The 18,724-nt window shown below is 47.3% G+C and overlaps 1 protein-coding gene across 10 annotated transcripts in view; it reads left to right on the top strand.

Moving 5' to 3' along the window:
- The window catches only part of PDPK1 (3-phosphoinositide dependent protein kinase 1), a 118,705-nt gene that overhangs the window by 80,451 nt on the left and 19,530 nt on the right, over window positions 1-18,724 (top strand). For all 10 annotated transcript variants that reach the window (XM_077142089.1, XM_077142083.1, XM_077142084.1 and 7 more), the window contains 5 exons: window positions 989-1,086; window positions 11,030-11,105; window positions 13,776-13,844; window positions 14,080-14,176; window positions 15,727-15,900. In XM_077142089.1, the coding sequence (XP_076998204.1) occupies window positions 989-1,086; window positions 11,030-11,105; window positions 13,776-13,844; window positions 14,080-14,176; window positions 15,727-15,900 (514 nt within the window). The remainder of the gene's footprint in view (window positions 1-988; window positions 1,087-11,029; window positions 11,106-13,775; window positions 13,845-14,079; window positions 14,177-15,726; window positions 15,901-18,724) is intronic.

Raw genomic sequence — 18,724 nt, 5'->3', positions numbered from 1 at the left:
ATGACGAGCAGTCTCACCGACCTCCCCTTCTCTGTATGGGACATGACTCCTAGGGGTGTGGACCTTCCTGGCAACGTGGGACAGAAATCCTAGAATGAGCTGAGACTCGGCATCAAGAAATTGAGCAAACCCCTAGAATGAGCTGAGACCCAGCATCAAGGAATTGAGAAAACCTTCTCGACCAGAAGGGGGAAGAGTGAAATGAGATAAAGTGTCAATGGCTGAGAGATTCCAAACAGAGTCGAGAGGTTATCCTGGAGGTTATTCTTATGCATTAAGTAGATATCACCTTGTTAGTCAAGATGTAATGGAGAGGCTGGAGGGAACTGCCTGAAAATGTAGAGCTGTGTTCCAGAAGCCATGTTTCTCGAGGATGATTGAGTAATGATACAGGTTTCACAATGTGACTGTGTGATTGTGAAAACCTTGTGTCTGATGCTCCTTTTATCTACCTTGTCAAGAAACGAGTAGAAAATATGGAGTAAAAATAAATAATAGGGGGAACCAAATTTTAGTTTGAAATGCTAGTGATAAATGAAAGTGAGGGGTAAGGGATATGGTATGTATAATCTTTTTTTTCTGTTATTTTATTTTTTTTTCTGTTGTCTTTTTATTTCTTTTTCTGAATTGATGCAAATTTTCTAAGAAATGATGAATATGCAACTATGTGATGATATTGAGAATTATTGAATATATATGTAGAATAGAATTATATGTTAATGTTTAATGTTTTTGTTTGTTCTTAATTTTTTTAAATTAATAAATAAATTTTAAAAAAAGGAACATCAGACTGCAGTTGGTCTTTATTCAGTGTACCCTTTAGACTAGATTTGTAGACTTGTAGCTGTGCTTGGTTGTTAGTGAGGTGACAAGTATTAATCAGTTGTTGGGTTGTTGGCAAAATCACTGGGTTGTTGGCAAAATTTATAGTATGTGATGATGCAACTTTTAAATACCTCACCACAAATGTAAACATCTACTTTTCCAGGGATCTCAAACCAGAAAACATTTTGTTAAATGAAGATATGCACATCCAGATCACTGATTTTGGAACAGCCAAGGTCTTATCACCAGAGAGCAAACAAGGTATGTGTGCGCTGTGTTTGCAGCAGAGCCCTGACTGGGGTCTGAAGATTCAGAGCAACTTCTCAGGAAATATTGACTTGTGCTGCCCTTTTCATCAGGGACACATATCTGCTTTGTTAGTCTGAAGCAGATGCTTGGCTTTCTCTGAGGAAGTCCTGCTCTGTGTGGTGGGGTCCGGAGGCTCCCTCAGCCGCCTGTGGCTGGTCCGGACGTGTAGGGAGGACAGGAACAGAACTTGCCTTCATTACTGTGATTACTGTTTCTCATCAGCACCCGCTGTGTCCTAGCCTCCTTGTCATCTGCCTGGAAAACGGCAGGGGTGCCATGTTGTTCCTGGTCACTGATGTGAGCCAGCCCCTACCTCCTCTTTGGTCATGTGGGGTGTGACAGGGGTGTTGGTCTCCCCACAGGCCTTGAGGCACAGGCTTTCTTATTTAGAGTAAGCTTCCACAAGATCACAAAATGAATGGATGCTGCTTTTACCTGTGGGTCATGCATATATTTATCATCACAATTCCTCCAAACCACTCTTCTCCCAGGATCACTTCCGGCCTTGGATGATCTAAGGTGCCAACTCCATGACCTGCACAACAGTTGAGGGGAGGACAGTGGGCCAGCAGGGTGACCTGAGTTTTCTCAGCCTTAGGGCATCTTGTCTGTCCTTCAGGTGTCTACTGTCTGTCCATGAAGTTCTAAAGAATGGTCACTTAGCTTTTGAAAATTGCTTTAAAGTGTTGGATAGAAAAGTTAAAACGCTTGATGATGATTTTTAGGGGGCAATTGAAAGCTGTTGTGTGAGTTAATAAGTGACCTTGAAAATGAGACTCAGGACTTTAACCAGCTGCCGTTTCTGGGTGGAAGAGAAAGCAGAGGTGTGGTGGGCCTAGCCCTGAGCTGGAGAGGCTACCACAGGGCTGTTGTGCGGAGCTCCTCTGGGGGCTCTGGGTACTTGCCTGCCCCCATGGCGTCTTGTTAGATAAAGGCCGCAGTCAGAAGCTCTGGGTAGAATAACTGGGCCAGAGTTGGGTGTGGAGGAGTGTAGGGACCTGCTGATGGAAGAGAGTGAAAGAGAAGATCCCCTGCTGCAGCCGCTCTCGTGATGCAGGAGAAGCAGGAGCTGACCTCCATCCCCGAGCCAGCCAGGTGATTCACCTTGGTTAGGGTAGAGAATGGTGAAGGGGGGAAGCAAGCCTTCAAAACGCTCCTTGGGTCTTCTTTTTTTATTTGTCCTATGTTGTATCTACACCTCGTCATAGCGTCTTTGAGTGTTGTGCAAATGGTCAGGCTCAGTGAGCAGTGACAGCATGACTTGGATGGTTTGTTTTTGTGTGGGAAAGCTTGCTTGTGTGTTCAGATGTTACTTAGGACATTTCTGAGCATCAAGCCCAGCCTGGGGGCAGTGAGCTGTCAGAAAGTCACCTCCACTGGGCCCCTCTCTTCAAACAAGTGCTGTCATGTAGGGGCTGGGAAACTGGCCTCCTCCTGCCTGGCTAGAGCTGCCCACAGCACACGCGTTAAGGAGTCTGTGTTTTGGTGCAACTGAAGCTGGCAGGCCCTCCTGTGGCGACTCCTGTGGTGAGTTTTTGGGTTTCATTGGCACATCCGCACTGGGGTCCAGAGGCCTCAACTTTCTTTTCTGGGGGCTTCCTCAGCCCTAGGTTTTCAAACTGAGGGTTTTCTTGTTAACATACTGTCTATTAGGGCTTTTATCTCTACACAATCATGTCATCTTGGATTTGGGAACTTCTCTGAGAATCCTAAACCCCTTTTGGGGCTGGAAACCAAATCTGTGATCAGTTGAAGGCATAGTTCTGGCACCATTTGCCTGCCACCCTTCCGTCCTTTGTAGCGCCTCCCCTGCTTCCTGCCAGTAGTCTTCATGGATGAGACACCTAAGGCTCCGCAGGTCCTCTGGCATTTGTGAGGCACTGTGAAGCCCTGATGTGTTGGACACATTCCTATTACAAAGCAACCATTTTACTAGCAGGTTATTTTATTTTTATGGACTTGCCCTGACATCATAACCGTAAGCACTACCTATGAATAAGTTGAAAAATAGGAGCAGCCATATCTCCAGCCAGGTTTTCTCATGAAGAATCACTTGTACCCAGTGTCCCATCTGCTGAGTCTGCCTAGCGTTGAGAGCCCATCATTGTCACGTGGCGGCAGCAGCAGAGCTGGACAGTGCCGGCGCAGCCACACAGTCGGCCTGTCCACCCGCAGGAGTCTGCTCCTTCTTGAGAATTTCCTTCTGGATCTGATTTTTGGCATAGGACTAGTTCTGTAGCCACTAAGAAATATAATAATTTAAATGCTCTGATGGAATAGTGAAAAACCCTGCTTTTTTTCTGAATTAGGAGGCTAAAAGTCCTTGCAGGGATTACATTGTTGTAAACCAGGGACAATCGCTTGGGTATGTAGATGAGTTGGCTTTTTTCCCTTTCCTAGAGGGAAAAGAAAAAATATACATGATTAATTATGACAATGACTCATTTTAGCAACTTACTCTGCTGTTGTAGTAAGTTTAAGTTGTTGAAGTAGCTTTGAATCCTTGAATTTATTGCTGCATTGGCTTTTTTTTTTAGACTTTTGCTCCGAGATAATTTCCCCAAAACAGCATCTTCAAAGCTTTCAGAAGGAAAGTGTGAGTGGATGCAGGCTGCAGGCTGTAGATGCCACTAGTTGTGTAGTGAACATGCTGCATGTCCCTCCTGGAGGGAAGCAGTGTGTCCCATCCTCACAGGCCTCTGTCCCCAGGACTCACCCCTTCCCGGTGAGGATAAACCCTCCAGATGGCTCACCTTTCTGGGGGGCTGCAGCAGGCAGTGGCTCTCCTGCCTGCAGAGTTACAGGGGAGTGGTCAAGACGGTGGCTGCTGCATGTGGGCTGGGTGGGGCTTTCTTGTGGAAAGAATATCTGATTTCCCATCTCGTACATGGCCACCTTGTGGTCCAGGAAACTTAATCGCATGGACTAAGCCTCTCCTCTTTGGCTTTGTCCCTGGCCTTTGCCCTCTTCGCAGGAACCTCTCCTGGAGCTCGAGGTGGCCTGGAAGCTCGGGCTTATGGTTTGTAACTGTAAACCTGTGTTCTCACCTGGGCTCCCACCCAGACTTCTCTGGGCTGCAGCCTAATGTGGATGTACCACTCCCCAAAATCGGGGTAAAGGAGGCTCAGCAGATGAGGGGGTGTGAAGTGGCTGGAGATTCTACCCAAAATTGGGGTAAAGGAGGGAGGTTCCAGCTGTGCTTTAGCCACCACCTGCAGTTCAGCCCCACCCCCAGTGAATCAGCCATCATCCAGACTGCAGACCAGCTTCGAACCCCTCTTCCCACATGCCGTAAACGCTTCCCCTGAGATCCTTTCCCAGCCTCCTTCACCTGTCTACCAGCCTCACACGGGCAGGAGCACCCCCACGCAGTCTATTCCATGCTGGAGTAGATTGTCCTCCCTTCCAAAAGCAGCGCAGCATTCCCAAGTTCACACTGTTAAGGAGGGAGTCCCCACATTTCCCCCACCATTCACAGCTCTTACCGCTGTGAGGTGTTATGCTGTTTTTCTCAGGATCTGTATTTGTTTAGCCATAAGTATGACGCAGGGAACGTTGTTTTTTTTGTTTTTTGGGGTTTTTTTTATCTTTTTATTTTTTTAAATACCAAAAAACACCTAACAAATGCAAAGATTCCTATTTTGATCATTGTTCTACATAGATAATCAGTAATTAATAATATCATCACAAAGTTGCGTATTCATCATCATCATCATTTCTTGGAACATTTGTATCTATTCAGAAAAAGAAATAAAAAGACAACAGAAAAAAAATTTATACATACCATACCCCTTACCCCTCCCTTTCATTGATCACTAGCATTTCAAACTAAATTTATTTTAACGTTTTGTTCCCTCTATTATTTATTTTTATTCCATATATTCTACTCATCTTTGACAAGGTAGATAAAAGGAGCACCAGACACAAGGTTTTACAATCACACAGTCACTGTAAATATTATATCTTCATACAATCATCTTCAAGAAACAAGGCTACTGGAGTATAGCTCTACAATTTCAGGCACTTCCCTTTAGCCACTCAAATAAATGATAAACTATAAAGGGATATCTATATAATACATAAGAATAACCTCCAGGATAACCTTTTGTATCCATTTGAAAATCTCTCAGCCACTGACACTTTTTCTCATCTCTCTCTTCCCCTTTTTGGTCGAGAAGATTTTCTTAGTCCCTTCATGCCAAGATACAGCTCACCCTAGGATTTCTTTCCCATGTTGCCAGGGAGATTCATGACCCCTGAGAGTCATGTCCCACTTAGGTGGGGTGGGCAGTGGGTTCCCTTGCCATGTTGACTTAGGAAGAGAGGCCACATCTGAGCAACAAAAGAGATTCTCTGGGGGTGACTCTTAGGCCTAATTTTAAGTAGATTTAGCCTATCTTTGAAGGAGTAAGTTTCATAGGGGCGAATCCCAGGATCTGGGGCTTGGCCTATTGATTTGGCTGTCCCCACTGCTTGCAAGAGTATTTGAAATTCTCCAAATGGGGAAGTTGAATCTTTCTCCCTTTCTCCCCATCTCCCTAAGGGGATCCTGCAAATACTTTTTTATTCATTGTCCAAATCACTCTGGGATTTACTCCAAGCATCTTTAAGTATGGGTGTCTCTGAAGTAACTGTTCTGCAAGCATCTGCAACTGAGGTTTCTTCAAAATGTTTCCCCTTTTAAAGGACTCTGATAAATTAGTCAAGACCCACATTAAATGGTTAGAGTCACATCTCCATCTAATCGCAAGGTCACACCCCACAATTGGACATGTCACATCTCAGTGGAGATAATCTAATTAGAAGTTCCCACCCTACAATATTGAATCAGGATTAAAAAACAGCTGCTCCTGCGAGATTGTATCAGGATTAAAACATGGCTTTTCTGGGGTACATAATAGTTTCATACCAGCATATTCCAACCTCTGGACCCCCAGAAAAGACATGTTCCTTCCATTCACAAAATATATTAATTCTGTTATAAGATCACCATTTCAGTAACAATGCAAATGCAATACAAAGTCAGAACCAGTACAAAATCTCATCAAAGTCATCTTCAGGCGTGATCTCTCCTAAGGCATAATTCTCCTTTCTGTGGACCTGTAAAACTCAGAACAAGTTATCTGTTACCAGTATGCAGTCATAGGATTCATATCCCCATTTTCATAGGGAGAAATTGAAAGAACACATGGGTCACTAGAAATATCCTTAGAGTCCACATTTCTACCAACAGTCTCTCCAAAGCATTCTAGGCCTTCTCTACCAAGCGTCTCACAACTCTTTTAGAATCTTTCCCCTTATCCATTTAAAAAGCTGTTCCAACATGTTTGGTATTTGCCAAGTACAGTAGTATCCCACTTCCGTCGTACCAAAATATTTATTCGTTTGTTAGGCTGCTGGAATGTGATATACTAGAAGTGGAATGGCTTTTAAAACGGGAGTTTAATAAATTACAAGTTTACATTTCTAAGGAAGTGAAAGTGTCCAAATGAAGGCACCAACTAGGGGTTACCTTGGTTAGGTTCTGGTGTCACTTTGGCCAGGTGATGATGTCCAGTTGTCTGGTCAGACAAGCACTGGTCTGACAGTTGCTGCAAGGATATTTTGTGGCTGGTTGATCAACCAGAAGGCTGGTTTATTAAATCATCAGTCAGTTGATTGCAGTCTTAGCTGATTGCATCTAAGATCAACTAAGGGTGTGCCTCCAGCAAAGAAGATGACCCAGTCAGTTGGATTTGATTCAATCAGCTGAGGACTTTTAGGGAGAAAGAGAATTTTCATGGCTTCTTCAGCCAGTGAACCCTCCTATGCAGTTCATCAAGAGCTTTCATTGGAGCTGCCAGCTTCACAGCCTACCCTCCAGATTTTAGACTCCTATATTCCCACGGTTGTGTAAAACACCTTTATGAATGTTATATTTACAGATCTCTCCTGTTGGTTCTGTTTCCCTGGTTGAGGAATGCCCTCCCACAGGGCATGGCTTGGAGCTGGTGATGACTGCCCTCCCCCTGGAAATAGAGTGGAGGGCAAGGGTGGCCCCAGGCCTAGTGCCCTGTTTGCAGGAAGTTAAATCAGCAAACCATTTGTAATGACATTATGATTCACTATTTAAAACCCATCCATAAAGTGGGGTATATATCTTTTTAGAAATTATTTTTGTACATAATGTAACTATTTCAGAACACAGATGGCTTTATGTACTGCTTTACAACTTCAGTTGTTTACTTAGGCATACTATGTATCTTTCCACATACAGATAAATGTATTTCTAGAACTTTTAAATAATGGCTATTAAAAAAAAACCTACAAATGTAATGTGTGATTCTTGGAAGCAGCATAGACACTGCTTAAGCAGGTGAGCGGCAAGTGAGGGTCTGCAGGCCCCTGGGAGGGCAAGGACCAGCCATCGTTATGTCATTGTTGAGTGCTGCCTCTCAGGGACATGGGAGATCATTGTTTTAGGATCACTTACTAAAAGTGGAATTGCTGGGTCAGAAAGTAAGCCCACTCTTCACCATTTTAGTAAAAATTTTACGTCATACCAGACGTACAGCACAAAATTTCTCAATTTAAACACTTCCAAGTGACATTACTTATTTTCACAATGTTGTGATACCATCACCACCATCCAGCACCACCACCCATTACCACCACATTTACATCACCCCAAACTCTGGGCCCATTAAGCAGTTACTCCCTATCCATTCCCACCCCACCTTCCACCTCTAATAACCTGTAATTTGCTTTCTTTCTACACAAATTTGCCTATTTTAGGTATTTCATGTAAGTGGAATCCTATGATATTTGTTTTGTCTGGCTTATTTTGCTCAACATAATTCAAGATTCACCGTGTTGTAGCGTGTATCAGAATTTCACTTCTTTTTGTCTGAATAGTATTCTGTTGTGTGGATAGATCACATTGTGTTTACCCATTCATATGCCGACAGACACTTGGGTTGCTGCTACCTTTTGACTCTTGGGACTAATGCTACTATGAACATGGGTTTTTCAAATATCAGTTCAAGTCTTTGTTTTCAGTTATTTTGGGTATATATCTGAATGGAATTGCTGGAGCATATGGCAGTTCTACGTTTGACTTTCTGAGGAACTGCCAAATTGTTTTCTGCAGTGGGTACACCATTTAACATCCCCACTAGCAAGGCATGAGGATTCCTTTTTCACTGCAACCTTTCTGACACTTATTTTCTGTTTTTGTTTTTTTGCATGGGCAGGCACCAGGAAGCAAACCCAAGTCTGCAGCATGGCAGGTTAGACTTCTGCCTGCTGAGCCACCATGGCCTGCCCGATGTTTTTGTTTTTTCAGTAATAGCATCACAGTGGGTGTGCTGGCATCTCATTGTGGTTTTGATGTTAATTTCCTTAAAGGTCAGTGACATTGAACATCTTTTCATGTGCTTATTGGCCAGTTATATATCTTCTTCTTATCAAATATTTATTTTCCAAATATTTTCTCCCATTCTGTAGGTGTCTTTTGACTTTCTTGATGATGTCCTTTGATGCACAAGTTTTTAATTTTGATGAAGTCCATTTTGTCTTTTTTTTACACTTGTTGTTTGTGCTTTAGATATCATATTTGCAAATAATTGCCTAATATGAGGTCCTGAAAAATTTCCCTTTATTTTCTTCTAAGAGTTTTACAATTTTGCAGAGGGCTACTGTCGCATCTGGGCCTCAGTGCAGACATTGAAGGTGGATTTGTGTGACCTGGGCCTGGGTTTCTGTTGCATTTAAATTCAGATGTTGAATTATAGTTTTATACCTGAAAGAATTTTTTAAATAGACAAAGTTTGAAACTATCGTGTTTACCACAGGTAGCTAACAACTGGTAAATTTATTTCCGAGTCAGCCCCCAGCCAAGATGCTGAGTGCTAAGCCTTCACTCCGCATGGGAGAGAAGTTTACTTCCCCTACAAACTAGAAAATAACTGTAGTAGTCACTTTTTCTGTTCCCAAAAATTTAATTTGTGTTTATTTATAGAAAACACATTTCTCATTCATCTAGCCAGTTAACAGAAAAAAAAGTGAAATTGTATGATTTATAAGTATGTTAATAAAAGAAATTCTTTTAGGAAGATACAGAAAAATATTTTCAGCAACATTTAAAGGTATCTGGTATAAAGTGAAGATAAATAAAATATTTCAGAAATGACAATGTCAGTTCACCCAATTTGCATTCCTTCAGAGACATTTGCACTTCTCATCCTGGCTTAAAAATGAAACAGACCAACAAAACCTCGAAGTACTCTCTTTCATCCAAATCAATGTACCACATTAGCTAAACATCATAAAGTCCCTGAGGATATATACAGCAGTCACTTTGTGTGTGTGTGTGAGGGAGAGGGGGTCACATTTCATTCTTTTTCTGTGAGTATCCTGTTTTGCAGCACCATTTATTGATTTTTGGGGGGTGGGTGGGGCAGGGGGAAAATTGCACCGCCTGTGAATTGAACCCAGGTCTCCCACATGGCAGGCAAGAATTCTAGCACTGAACTCCCTAGCAGTCACTTTTGAGAAGAAAAACAAGGAAAGGAAGTTTTACCCATTCTCCTTCCCCAGCTCCCCCTCCTCTCAGAGTCATCTCAGGACCATCAAGGATGGCATCTTTGGAGAGCAGGGGCCTGGGGCCTTGGGTGCATAGCCGGCCACATTTGGGGCCAGTGGATTTTCTGTGGTGGGGCAGACCTGTCTGCTGGAGAATGCCAAGCTGCATCCCTAGCCTCCTCCCACCAGATACCAGTAGCCCCCTGCCCCCAGGTCGTGGCATCCAGATGTCCCCTGGGAACCCGGTCATCCCTGTGAAGAACCCTTGCTGGGGTGCAGATGTAGCTGCTGGCCGGGGAGCCTGATGGAGCTTTCCTGGGCTGCTGCTGCTTTTTAGCATCATCTGATTCTAGAAGCAAAGGGCCAAAGACCCCAGACTGTGAGAACCAGCAGCCTGGCCTTTGGGGGTACGGGCAGGTGTCTTGGTGTGGTGGTTTTTTTGTTTGTTTGTTTGTTTTGCATGGGCAGGCACCGGGAATCGAACCCGGGTCTCTGGCATGGGTAGTGTTGTGTTTTACCTAGCATGCTTTTCACGTTGGTTTAGAAAAACGTGTCCTTGAAGGCAAATACTCTCTGGCCCAAATTATTATTGTTATGAGGAGTCCCCAGCCCAGGCTACAGGCAGGGCAGCGCTGCAGGTGGGTCTCTGTGTGGGGGTGGCAGGGGTCATGGCATAGCCTCCAGAGTCCCTTGGGCACAGAGCTTTGAGTTTGTTACCTCTGTAGGAGTTGGGTGGCCCAGAGGAGTCCGTCTGCTGCTTGGGCTCCGAGGGCCACAGTGGTGCTCCCTGAGTTGAGTGCCCCAGCCTGTAACTGCCACCACACTCTCTCTGAGGGGCCGGCTGTTCCTGCCCTGCTCTGCAGGGCTGCAGGAGCTCATTGTGTGCTCGGTGTGGGCCCAGCAGGCTCAGCAGCAAGCAGATCAAACAGGATCCCCGTTGTGGTGAAGCATAAGGTCTGGGGGGTGGGGCAGTGCACAGCTGACAGAATGGCCAGTGAGTATGTCCCATAGAAGCTTGTCCTGTGAGCAGCACTGGGAGGGGAGGGGTCCTCCGGGATCACGATCAGGGTGGTTCACTGAGGAGTGAGCTTAGTGCTGGGTTTGGGGGGCAGGGTCCAGTAGGAGGGGAGGGAAAGGCCTGGGACATGGAGTGCCCTTGCGAATGGACAGTGTGATTCTCATGAACCTTGCTGCTACAGAAAGCCCCAGGTGACACGCATTGAAACCATGGTGTCCTGATCAGAGAATATCTCCTGCCCAGCTGCTTAGATTGTTAATGGGGTGTGGCGGTGACCCCAAGCCTGACCCGTTCCCCTCTTCCTCTTCTCATCAGCCAGAGCCAACTCGTTTGTAGGAACCGCGCAGTATGTTTCTCCAGAACTGCTCACAGAGAAATCAGCCTGTAAAAGGTAACCTGCTTTCATCTGATCCATTATTCTCTCATATCTAAAATTGCTTGTAAATGATGTTTTTGGTTTTGTTTCTGGCATGTCCAGGCTCCGGGAATCAAAAAAAGTTTTTTAAATAAAAAATTAACATTTAAGAACGCTAACTTTCATGATTCTTACGTAGTTAAGCACATTTGGAACAAAATTAGTGTTTTGCTTTTTAACCAGTATTTTCTTGTTCTTATACATGCACAGAGTAATTTATGCTGGGTCTGGCGTTACTTTATGGTTGAAGATGTGGTGTTCCTTGAGGAAGAGCAGTAGAGACTGGGCTTTTCAGTGGGGAAAGTGTGACTGATGGGGCTGTACCGGTTATACGGGGTTTCCACCTGGACTCTGGGCCCAGGACTCCTAGGTGCCACTTTGGGTGGGCAGAGGACAGCGAGCATGGCTGGGTGCAGGTGGCTGTTGGGTGTGTTGGGCTCTGTCAGAGAGGGGGAAGAGGCTGGGAAAGGCAGCATAGGTGGGAGAGAGCAGGCGCTTAGGTGGGGGCAGGAGAAAGAACCCTGCAGAGGGTGAGCTGGCACTGAGCCCGGCAGCAGTGACAGGCCTGAGGTTCTTTGATGGTGGCCTTGGTCAGGTCATGAAGCAGCAACAGTGTGGGCGTCCAAGGGGCACATGAGCGAGCTTTGCTTTGCAAGTCCAGATCTGCATTGTGGTGACGGGTCAGCCTCCACAGGACACTTAGGTGGTGGAAGAAAGGAAGTTGGAGGAGCTGGTGGCCAGGAGTGGGAAGAAATCTGAGGGGCTCTTGAGGCCAACAGGGGTCAGGAGATGGAAGATTGGCAGGGTATCGTTTGTTAACATTTGGGGTTTCAAAGTTGACAGCTGGGGAGCAGTTGCAGGAACACCTGTAGAACGAAGCTGTTCCTGGCTTCTTCCCTCACTGGGCCAGCAAGATGCTGTCTGAGGCTGTCACCACTCAGGTCTCCCACTCACCACCCCCCGCCCGTGAGCTAATGGGCCCTCACGGTTCTGGTTCCCTTAGGGGTGCTCTCCAGCATCAGTGCTCTGCACTGGCAGCTTTCAGGGGACCACCTTCTTAGGCCATGGATTGCCATGGCCGTCAGCATGCGAGGGGTAGCTGGGCAGTGCGTGACCAGGGGTTATAGATGGCGTTTCTGAGCATGACAGCTTTCACAGACACTCCCAGGGGTGGGGGTGCAGACATACCGCCTGGAGGGGAGAGGAAGTCACCCCAAAGCTCTTTCATTTCTTAATGCACTCTCTGGGGGGAGCCCCGTGAAGGCATCAGGTTGCAGCTCACTTCCCACCCTCCCCACGCTCGGCTGGCTGGCACTGGATGGAGCCTGCTTTTCTGTCCCTTTTCTTATGTAGCTCCCCGTTTTAAACCACCCTTAACAGTATAGGAAACCAAATGTGGAAACTGCTTTTGAGTTGAATGTAAATTCATTTTTCCATGGTCTGTCTATGGTGACTCAAGTCTCTAATCTGTTGCTTTCTTTCATTCCAGTGGAGTGCTTTGTGATGCCCCAGGGCTTGGGATGTGAGAACAGAGAGCCTCTACCCGCCCAAGGTCCCTAGTGCTGTGTTTCAGGGTTGGCTGGTGTGGTTGCTTTCAACCACAGTCTGTGACTTGATCTTCCAGAATTCCAGGCTGTAGGTGTGGCGTCTTCCAGGAACAGCCTGTATCCAGCAAGCCCTAGGCCTCCACACCTTTAGGGCTAGGTGTAAAATATTGCACCTTTAGGGCTGCAATGAGGGGCAGAGGTGCATCTTGATGCCCTCACAGGATTGAACTGGGCATAGAACATAACACCTTCAGAGGAAATAGAGCATGTAAAGTAAATCTTGGACTCCGAACTCTAAGGCCAGCGCTGAAGGGGAGGTGAGGCAGGGACCGAGAGCCAGTGAGCAGGAAGGGAAGTGGGAGAGGATCTGTGGTATACAAACTCTAGGCCAGGAGAAGCAGCCCCTTCCAGGGTCTCCTGACAGCTTGGAACTCCTTGGGAAATCTAGCCATGTTCTAGAAATGCCTCATAAAACTTTAAAACTGTAGTGTTTAACCTTTAAAAATGTAGAATGCAAATAACTAAGGAGGGGCATGGGACTTCCAGTGGAGCCATGAAGGAAAGGAGAAAGTGGGCTGCTGCACATCCTGTGGACCTTGGCTTTGGCTCCACGTATTTGCCTTTGCCTCTGTGTCCTCAGGGCAAATGCTGTGAGCCCAGTGAGCTGGGAACTGTAGCCCCTGCCTGTCCTCTGGGCTTCCTCTCCCTCTCTCCTGGCTCCATGCTGAAGGAAGAATGCTCTCTGTTCCTCTTACTCCTATAGTCATTTTTGGAAATGGCGTTAAGCACCCTTCCTAAGCCTCCCACCTCATGTTTGACCTGCTTGCTAGAGTGTGTGATTAGGCACGGGGACCCACACTTCAGGACAACAGAGAGCTGTGAGCACAAGGCTTTGAGGGCTAGAGTGGCTCGTGGTGCCTGCTGCCTGGAGGCAGGGCCAAGGCAAGCCCCAGCCCTCCCGCTTACTGACTCGGAAGGAGAGATTTGGTGGAGACCGGAACGAGGACGGCATAACCAGCACCCAGAACTGAAAATGAACTGTGCTGGTCACTTCCATTGTATAAATGCCATTTCTCTTTGTTTTTCCCCTCCCTTAAAGTTCAGACCTTTGGGCTCTCGGATGCATAATATACCAACTTGTGGCAGGACTACCACCATTCCGAGCAGGGTAAGAAGCTGCCTCCCCATGCCTCCTAGCTGTCATGGGTGCTGATACCACCATCCTTCCTAGCAGAGGAGTGGAAGGGGCAGGGCAGTGATTTGGCTGTGCTGGTGTGTGGCTCTGTGAAGTGTGTGAGCGGTGGCATGGCCGAGAGCAAGCTTGCGCTGCCCCAGGACACGTGGAACCTGCACTGTGCAGATTTGTACGACCTTGCCCTGCAATTGTTCTTCTTATTTTACAGAAACGAATATCTTATATTTCAGAAGATCATTAAATTGGAGTATGACTTTCCGGAAAAATTCTTCCCTAAGGCAAGGGAGCTTGTTGAAAAACTCTTGGTAAGTATTTTGAATTTTTTTCCTGGTAGTGGTCCAATGGCGCCTGCCCCAAGGCCCTCTGAACCTGTGTGCAGAACAGCTTCCAGGAGGCACCCCGTGTTGAATTAGACAGCATTTTCAGGGTTAATAACTATCATAGATAGGTGAATAACTTATAGCTCATCTAATTTTAAGTCCTTTTCAATTTGTAAAATCCTGGCTCTTGACCTTAACGAGATGGAGGGTACCATGTCACATAGCATTGGTCACCAGCATTACATAGTATTTAAGTCACCTGATGCTGGCGCACCTGGGTTCACTAAAGCAGCAGGTGACATTGTAGATACCAGCCTTAGAGAGTCTGCAGGAAGGTTTTAGAGGGAATGTGTTGTTGTAGTTTGCTAGCTGCCAGAATGCGATTTACCAGAAATTGACTGGCTTTTTAAAAAGGGGATTTATTAAGTTGTAAGTTTATAGTTCTAAGGCCACGAAAAATGTTCTAATTAAATTAAGGCTGTAGAGATGTCTGATCTAAGCCATCCAGGGAAAGATACCTTGGTTCAAGAAGGCCAGTGAAATTCAGAGTTTCTGTCTCAACTAGAAAGTCAAGTGGCAAACATGGTGTCATCTGCTAGCTTTCTCTAGGCTTCTTGTTTCATGAAGCTCCCCTGGAGGCGTTTTCCTTCTTCATCTCCAAAGGTCGCTGACTGCATGGGCTCTCTGTCTAGTGGCGCTCTCATTTTCTCCAAGATGCTTCCGCTTTTAAAGGATTCCAGTAAACTAATCAAGACCCACCTGGAATGGGTGGAGTCGCGCCTCCCTCTAATCAAAGGTTAATACCCACAATTGGGAGCCACATCTCCATGGAGATAATCTAATCAAATTCCGTGGTGCTGGATAGAGATTAAAAGAAACGGCTGCTCCCATAAAATAGATCAGGATTAAAACATGACTTTTCTAGGGTACATAATCCTTTCAAACAAGCACATATATCAAAGACAGTGTTACTTCGCAGAGGTGGACCCCTTTCTAGTCTAGACACTGAAGTGGCCACAATGTGATTTTGACCTGGACTCTCCTTCACTGGCTGTCCTGGGCCTGGAATCACCCTGCCTCAGCATGTGGGCCCAGGGTGTGGAGCTAGCATGGCCCATTGTGGAGGTGGTAGGCCTGCCCGGTACCCTCTTCTAGCCCATCCTCCCACTCTTTCCTCTCAGAGAGGGTGGTGGGGCTCTCAGGGAGGAAGGGAATGCCCTGCGGCCATTGGAGTCCAAGGCCTTGGGTGATGCCAGGAGAGACACCAACTGCTCACCTTCAGGACCTTTCCCTGTGTATTTTAAAAGAACACTTGCTGTGCTTCGTTAGATTATGAGGTTGTCACTCATTTTCACCCGTGAGAGGAAGGGGAAAGGAGCTCTGGAGAGCAGGTGAGGCTGGGCTGAACTGGGGCACGTGTCATGCCCTTTCTATTTCTAGGAAATACTGAGAATGGAAAAGAATCAATCAGCTCATTGCTTTGGTCAGAATTACTTGTTAACTGTGACACTGACTTGTCTTAACTTTTATTGAAGGTTTTAGATGCCACCAAGCGATTAGGATGTGAAGAAATGGGAGGGTACAGCCCCCTGAAGGCCCATCCATTCTTTGAGTCCATTACCTGGGAGGGTCTGCACCGTCAGACGCCCCCAAAGCTCACGGCGTACTTGCCAGCCATGTCTGAAGACGACGAAGACTGCTATGGGAACGTAAGCCAGCCTGCACACCACGGTGGCCGGGGCGGTGGGGCTGCTCTTGTGCCGCATGCCCAGGCGAGTCTGAGAGGCATGAGCCCACCCGTGTGATGAGGGGCTCCAGAGAGTGTCTGGACCATCGTCCGAGGCCAGTTCATGGCTGAGCACTTGGTGCTGCATCTTGAGTCGTGCTTGGCAAGCCTCATGGCTGATGAGCCTTCCTCAAGCCCCCTGTGCTCATGGGCCCACCTTCTGGTCACCTACATGGGAGCCAGGAGTGCAGAGCCATGAGGCTCCTGGGCTGGTTAACTCTTCCTATTTCCTGGGCTGTGAATAGTGCAGTCAGTTCTCACCCAGACCAGAAGGGTCTGTGGAGCCAGACACTGGGTGGTGGATGGGGGCACATCACAGCCAGCAGGAACAGTGGCCTCTGCACGCATCCCAGCAGGGTGGTGACCTGGGGGGTGGAGGGGAAAGGGAGGTGCCTGTGGGCTCGTCACCTTTTGCTTTGGTTTGGGGCCTTTATAACTTACTGTGTGTGTAAAGACAATCCAGAATGCTACTTATCTTTCCAAGACAGACTTTCAGAGACACGCATTGGGAGGGTGGATAGTAGTCCCTTCTGGCTTTGGTGCTTGGTGAGAGGTGGGGCCTGCAGCCCAGTCCTGGGGGCTGTAGTGCTCTGCGGTCTGTTAGGAGCACCCACAGTCGCAGCTTGGCTGCCTGCCCAGCTTCTGGGGCTCAGCTTCAGACATGGGGTTTTAAAAACTGAAACTTTTTATTATGAAAGATAGGAAACATAGCCGAAAGTACACAGACCAGCATAAAGGGACAGTGTGCCCATCCCCCAGCTGCAACAGTTATCGACTTGTGGGAAGTCTCGTTTCAGCTCTACGCCCTCTCCACCCTCCACCGCCTGCCTCACTCCCGGATTTAATATTTAAATTTTATTCTAAATATTTATATCATCACTGGCATTTCTTTTTTTTTCTGGTTTGACTTCAGTCAACATGGGGTTAAGTTGCTGACTCATTTAACCAATGACAGTATATTGGAATTCCACTTTTGAAATTCTAGATAAAACCATTATTTTATCTAAAATTTTGTCATAATTTTGTCTAGCTAAATCAAAATTACTACCAGGATTACCTCTTAAAGATTATAGAGTTTATCCTAAGTCCATTTTTTTTTGAGTCGCCTATGCTCACCCCTGACCAGCTTCCAGTGTGGCACAGGCTTTGCATGTGCAGACAGTAGAGGGCCCGTCTCCCACAGTCTAGGCCACCCCCACGCACACACCACCTGGTGCTCTGGCCATGTGACTGTGGATGAGCCACAGCCGGTGGGAGCACACACTGTGTCTCCAGTGGGCCCTTCTGGCCTCTGCCATGTGGCAGCCTTCCTGGAAAAGTGGCTGGCATCCCTCTGGGGAGGGCCACACTCCCAGGAAAGCAGCATGTCACACTGGCTGCTTTCTGAAGAAGCTGCCAGGACCAGTCTCCCTTGTGGGGCAGGTCAGTGAGTGCACACTTAGGGGTGCCTCTCTGTCTCTGGCATTGCGTGATATGCACCTGGCGAGAACCTGGGCTTCATGATTCTCTCAGCGTTTAAAGCTGTGTGATTCAGAAGCCTTGGGATGTGTTCAGCAGAAAGCGTTCTGTCCCAGACTTCACATTTTCTCAGTTTACCAAATGAGTCTTGAAAAAGACCGTGTCACTTTCTGCTGTGTTGATGGCACACCCTGCAGTGTGCACCCATCACGACAGACTCCAGCAGAATCACCATCTTCTGAGGAAGGGATCTTGGTCTGAGGGGCAGGGAAGTCAAACAAATACTGCTGTTCAGGGAATGGAGAAAGCAGGCAGTCCCGTTCCCTTCTAATTTCCTTTCTATTGCTGCTGTGAGTATTTATTGTTGGAGACTGACGTGCTGGAATGTGAGTGAGATGTGGGATACTGGGCCTGGGAGGGAAGTCCCATGTGGGCTTGGATCCAGGGTCCCTTCCCTCTGGGTCAGCAGGCAGGCCCTGTAGCCTAGTCTCATCTGCCCACACACCTCTCCTGAGCCACCTTTTGTGTCCTGGGTCAGCACCAGGTGCCACTTAGGGGAGAAGAAAGTAGACAAATGGCTAGCCTGGAGCTCTCTGCAGGAGCCCCCAGGATGACTCACTCATATCTGCATGGTGGTCCTGGCTTTGCTCAAGCAGCCTTCCTGGTAGGGGGGGAGCCACTTGCTGTGTTGCGACGATGCCAAAGACCCATTTGGAATTTAGTGTTGGCTAGTGACCTCTGACCCAGATTGTCCAGTCTCTGTTGCCTATTTCAGAAATGGAGATGATGGTAACAGTTGTCCTGCTGGCTTGGCAATCTTGTTGTGACTCTCTGGTGGGGCCTGTGGAAGCCTCTGTAAACTGCGAGGTGCTTCTCAAAGGCCATTTAGGGCCAGAGGGAGTCCCCATGGAGGAAGTGGGCCCAGCAGGGGCCAACGTCCGGGTGTGGAGCATGCCCTGTGAGTGAGGGCACTTGGGCAAAGACTGCCCATGGGGCAGCTAGTGAGGAGGGTGGGCACGGGATCTCTGGGGGCAGGGTGGTGCAGGGCCTTGGAGAAGGCCTTGGGAAGGCTAGTGTGGGGACATCTGCCATGCGCACGTGCAGGGCATATATGGGGCCATGTTCCTGGGCAGCACAGGCCTTTGCTGGCGTGCTTCAGCCCTGCCAGCAGCACCGGTTGTCGAAGGCCTGCCCCAGTGCGCACAGGGAAGTCCTGACTCTTGCTGTATTGCTGCGGGTTTTAAGCTCCCCTGGAATGTCAGGCAGCTCTGTCTAGAGCAGCCTTGATT

Source organism: Tamandua tetradactyla, chromosome 23, assembly GCF_023851605.1.
Source record: "Tamandua tetradactyla isolate mTamTet1 chromosome 23, mTamTet1.pri, whole genome shotgun sequence".
NCBI lineage: Eukaryota > Metazoa > Chordata > Mammalia > Pilosa > Myrmecophagidae > Tamandua > Tamandua tetradactyla.
This window is presented reverse-complemented; position numbering and strand designations above follow the sequence as displayed.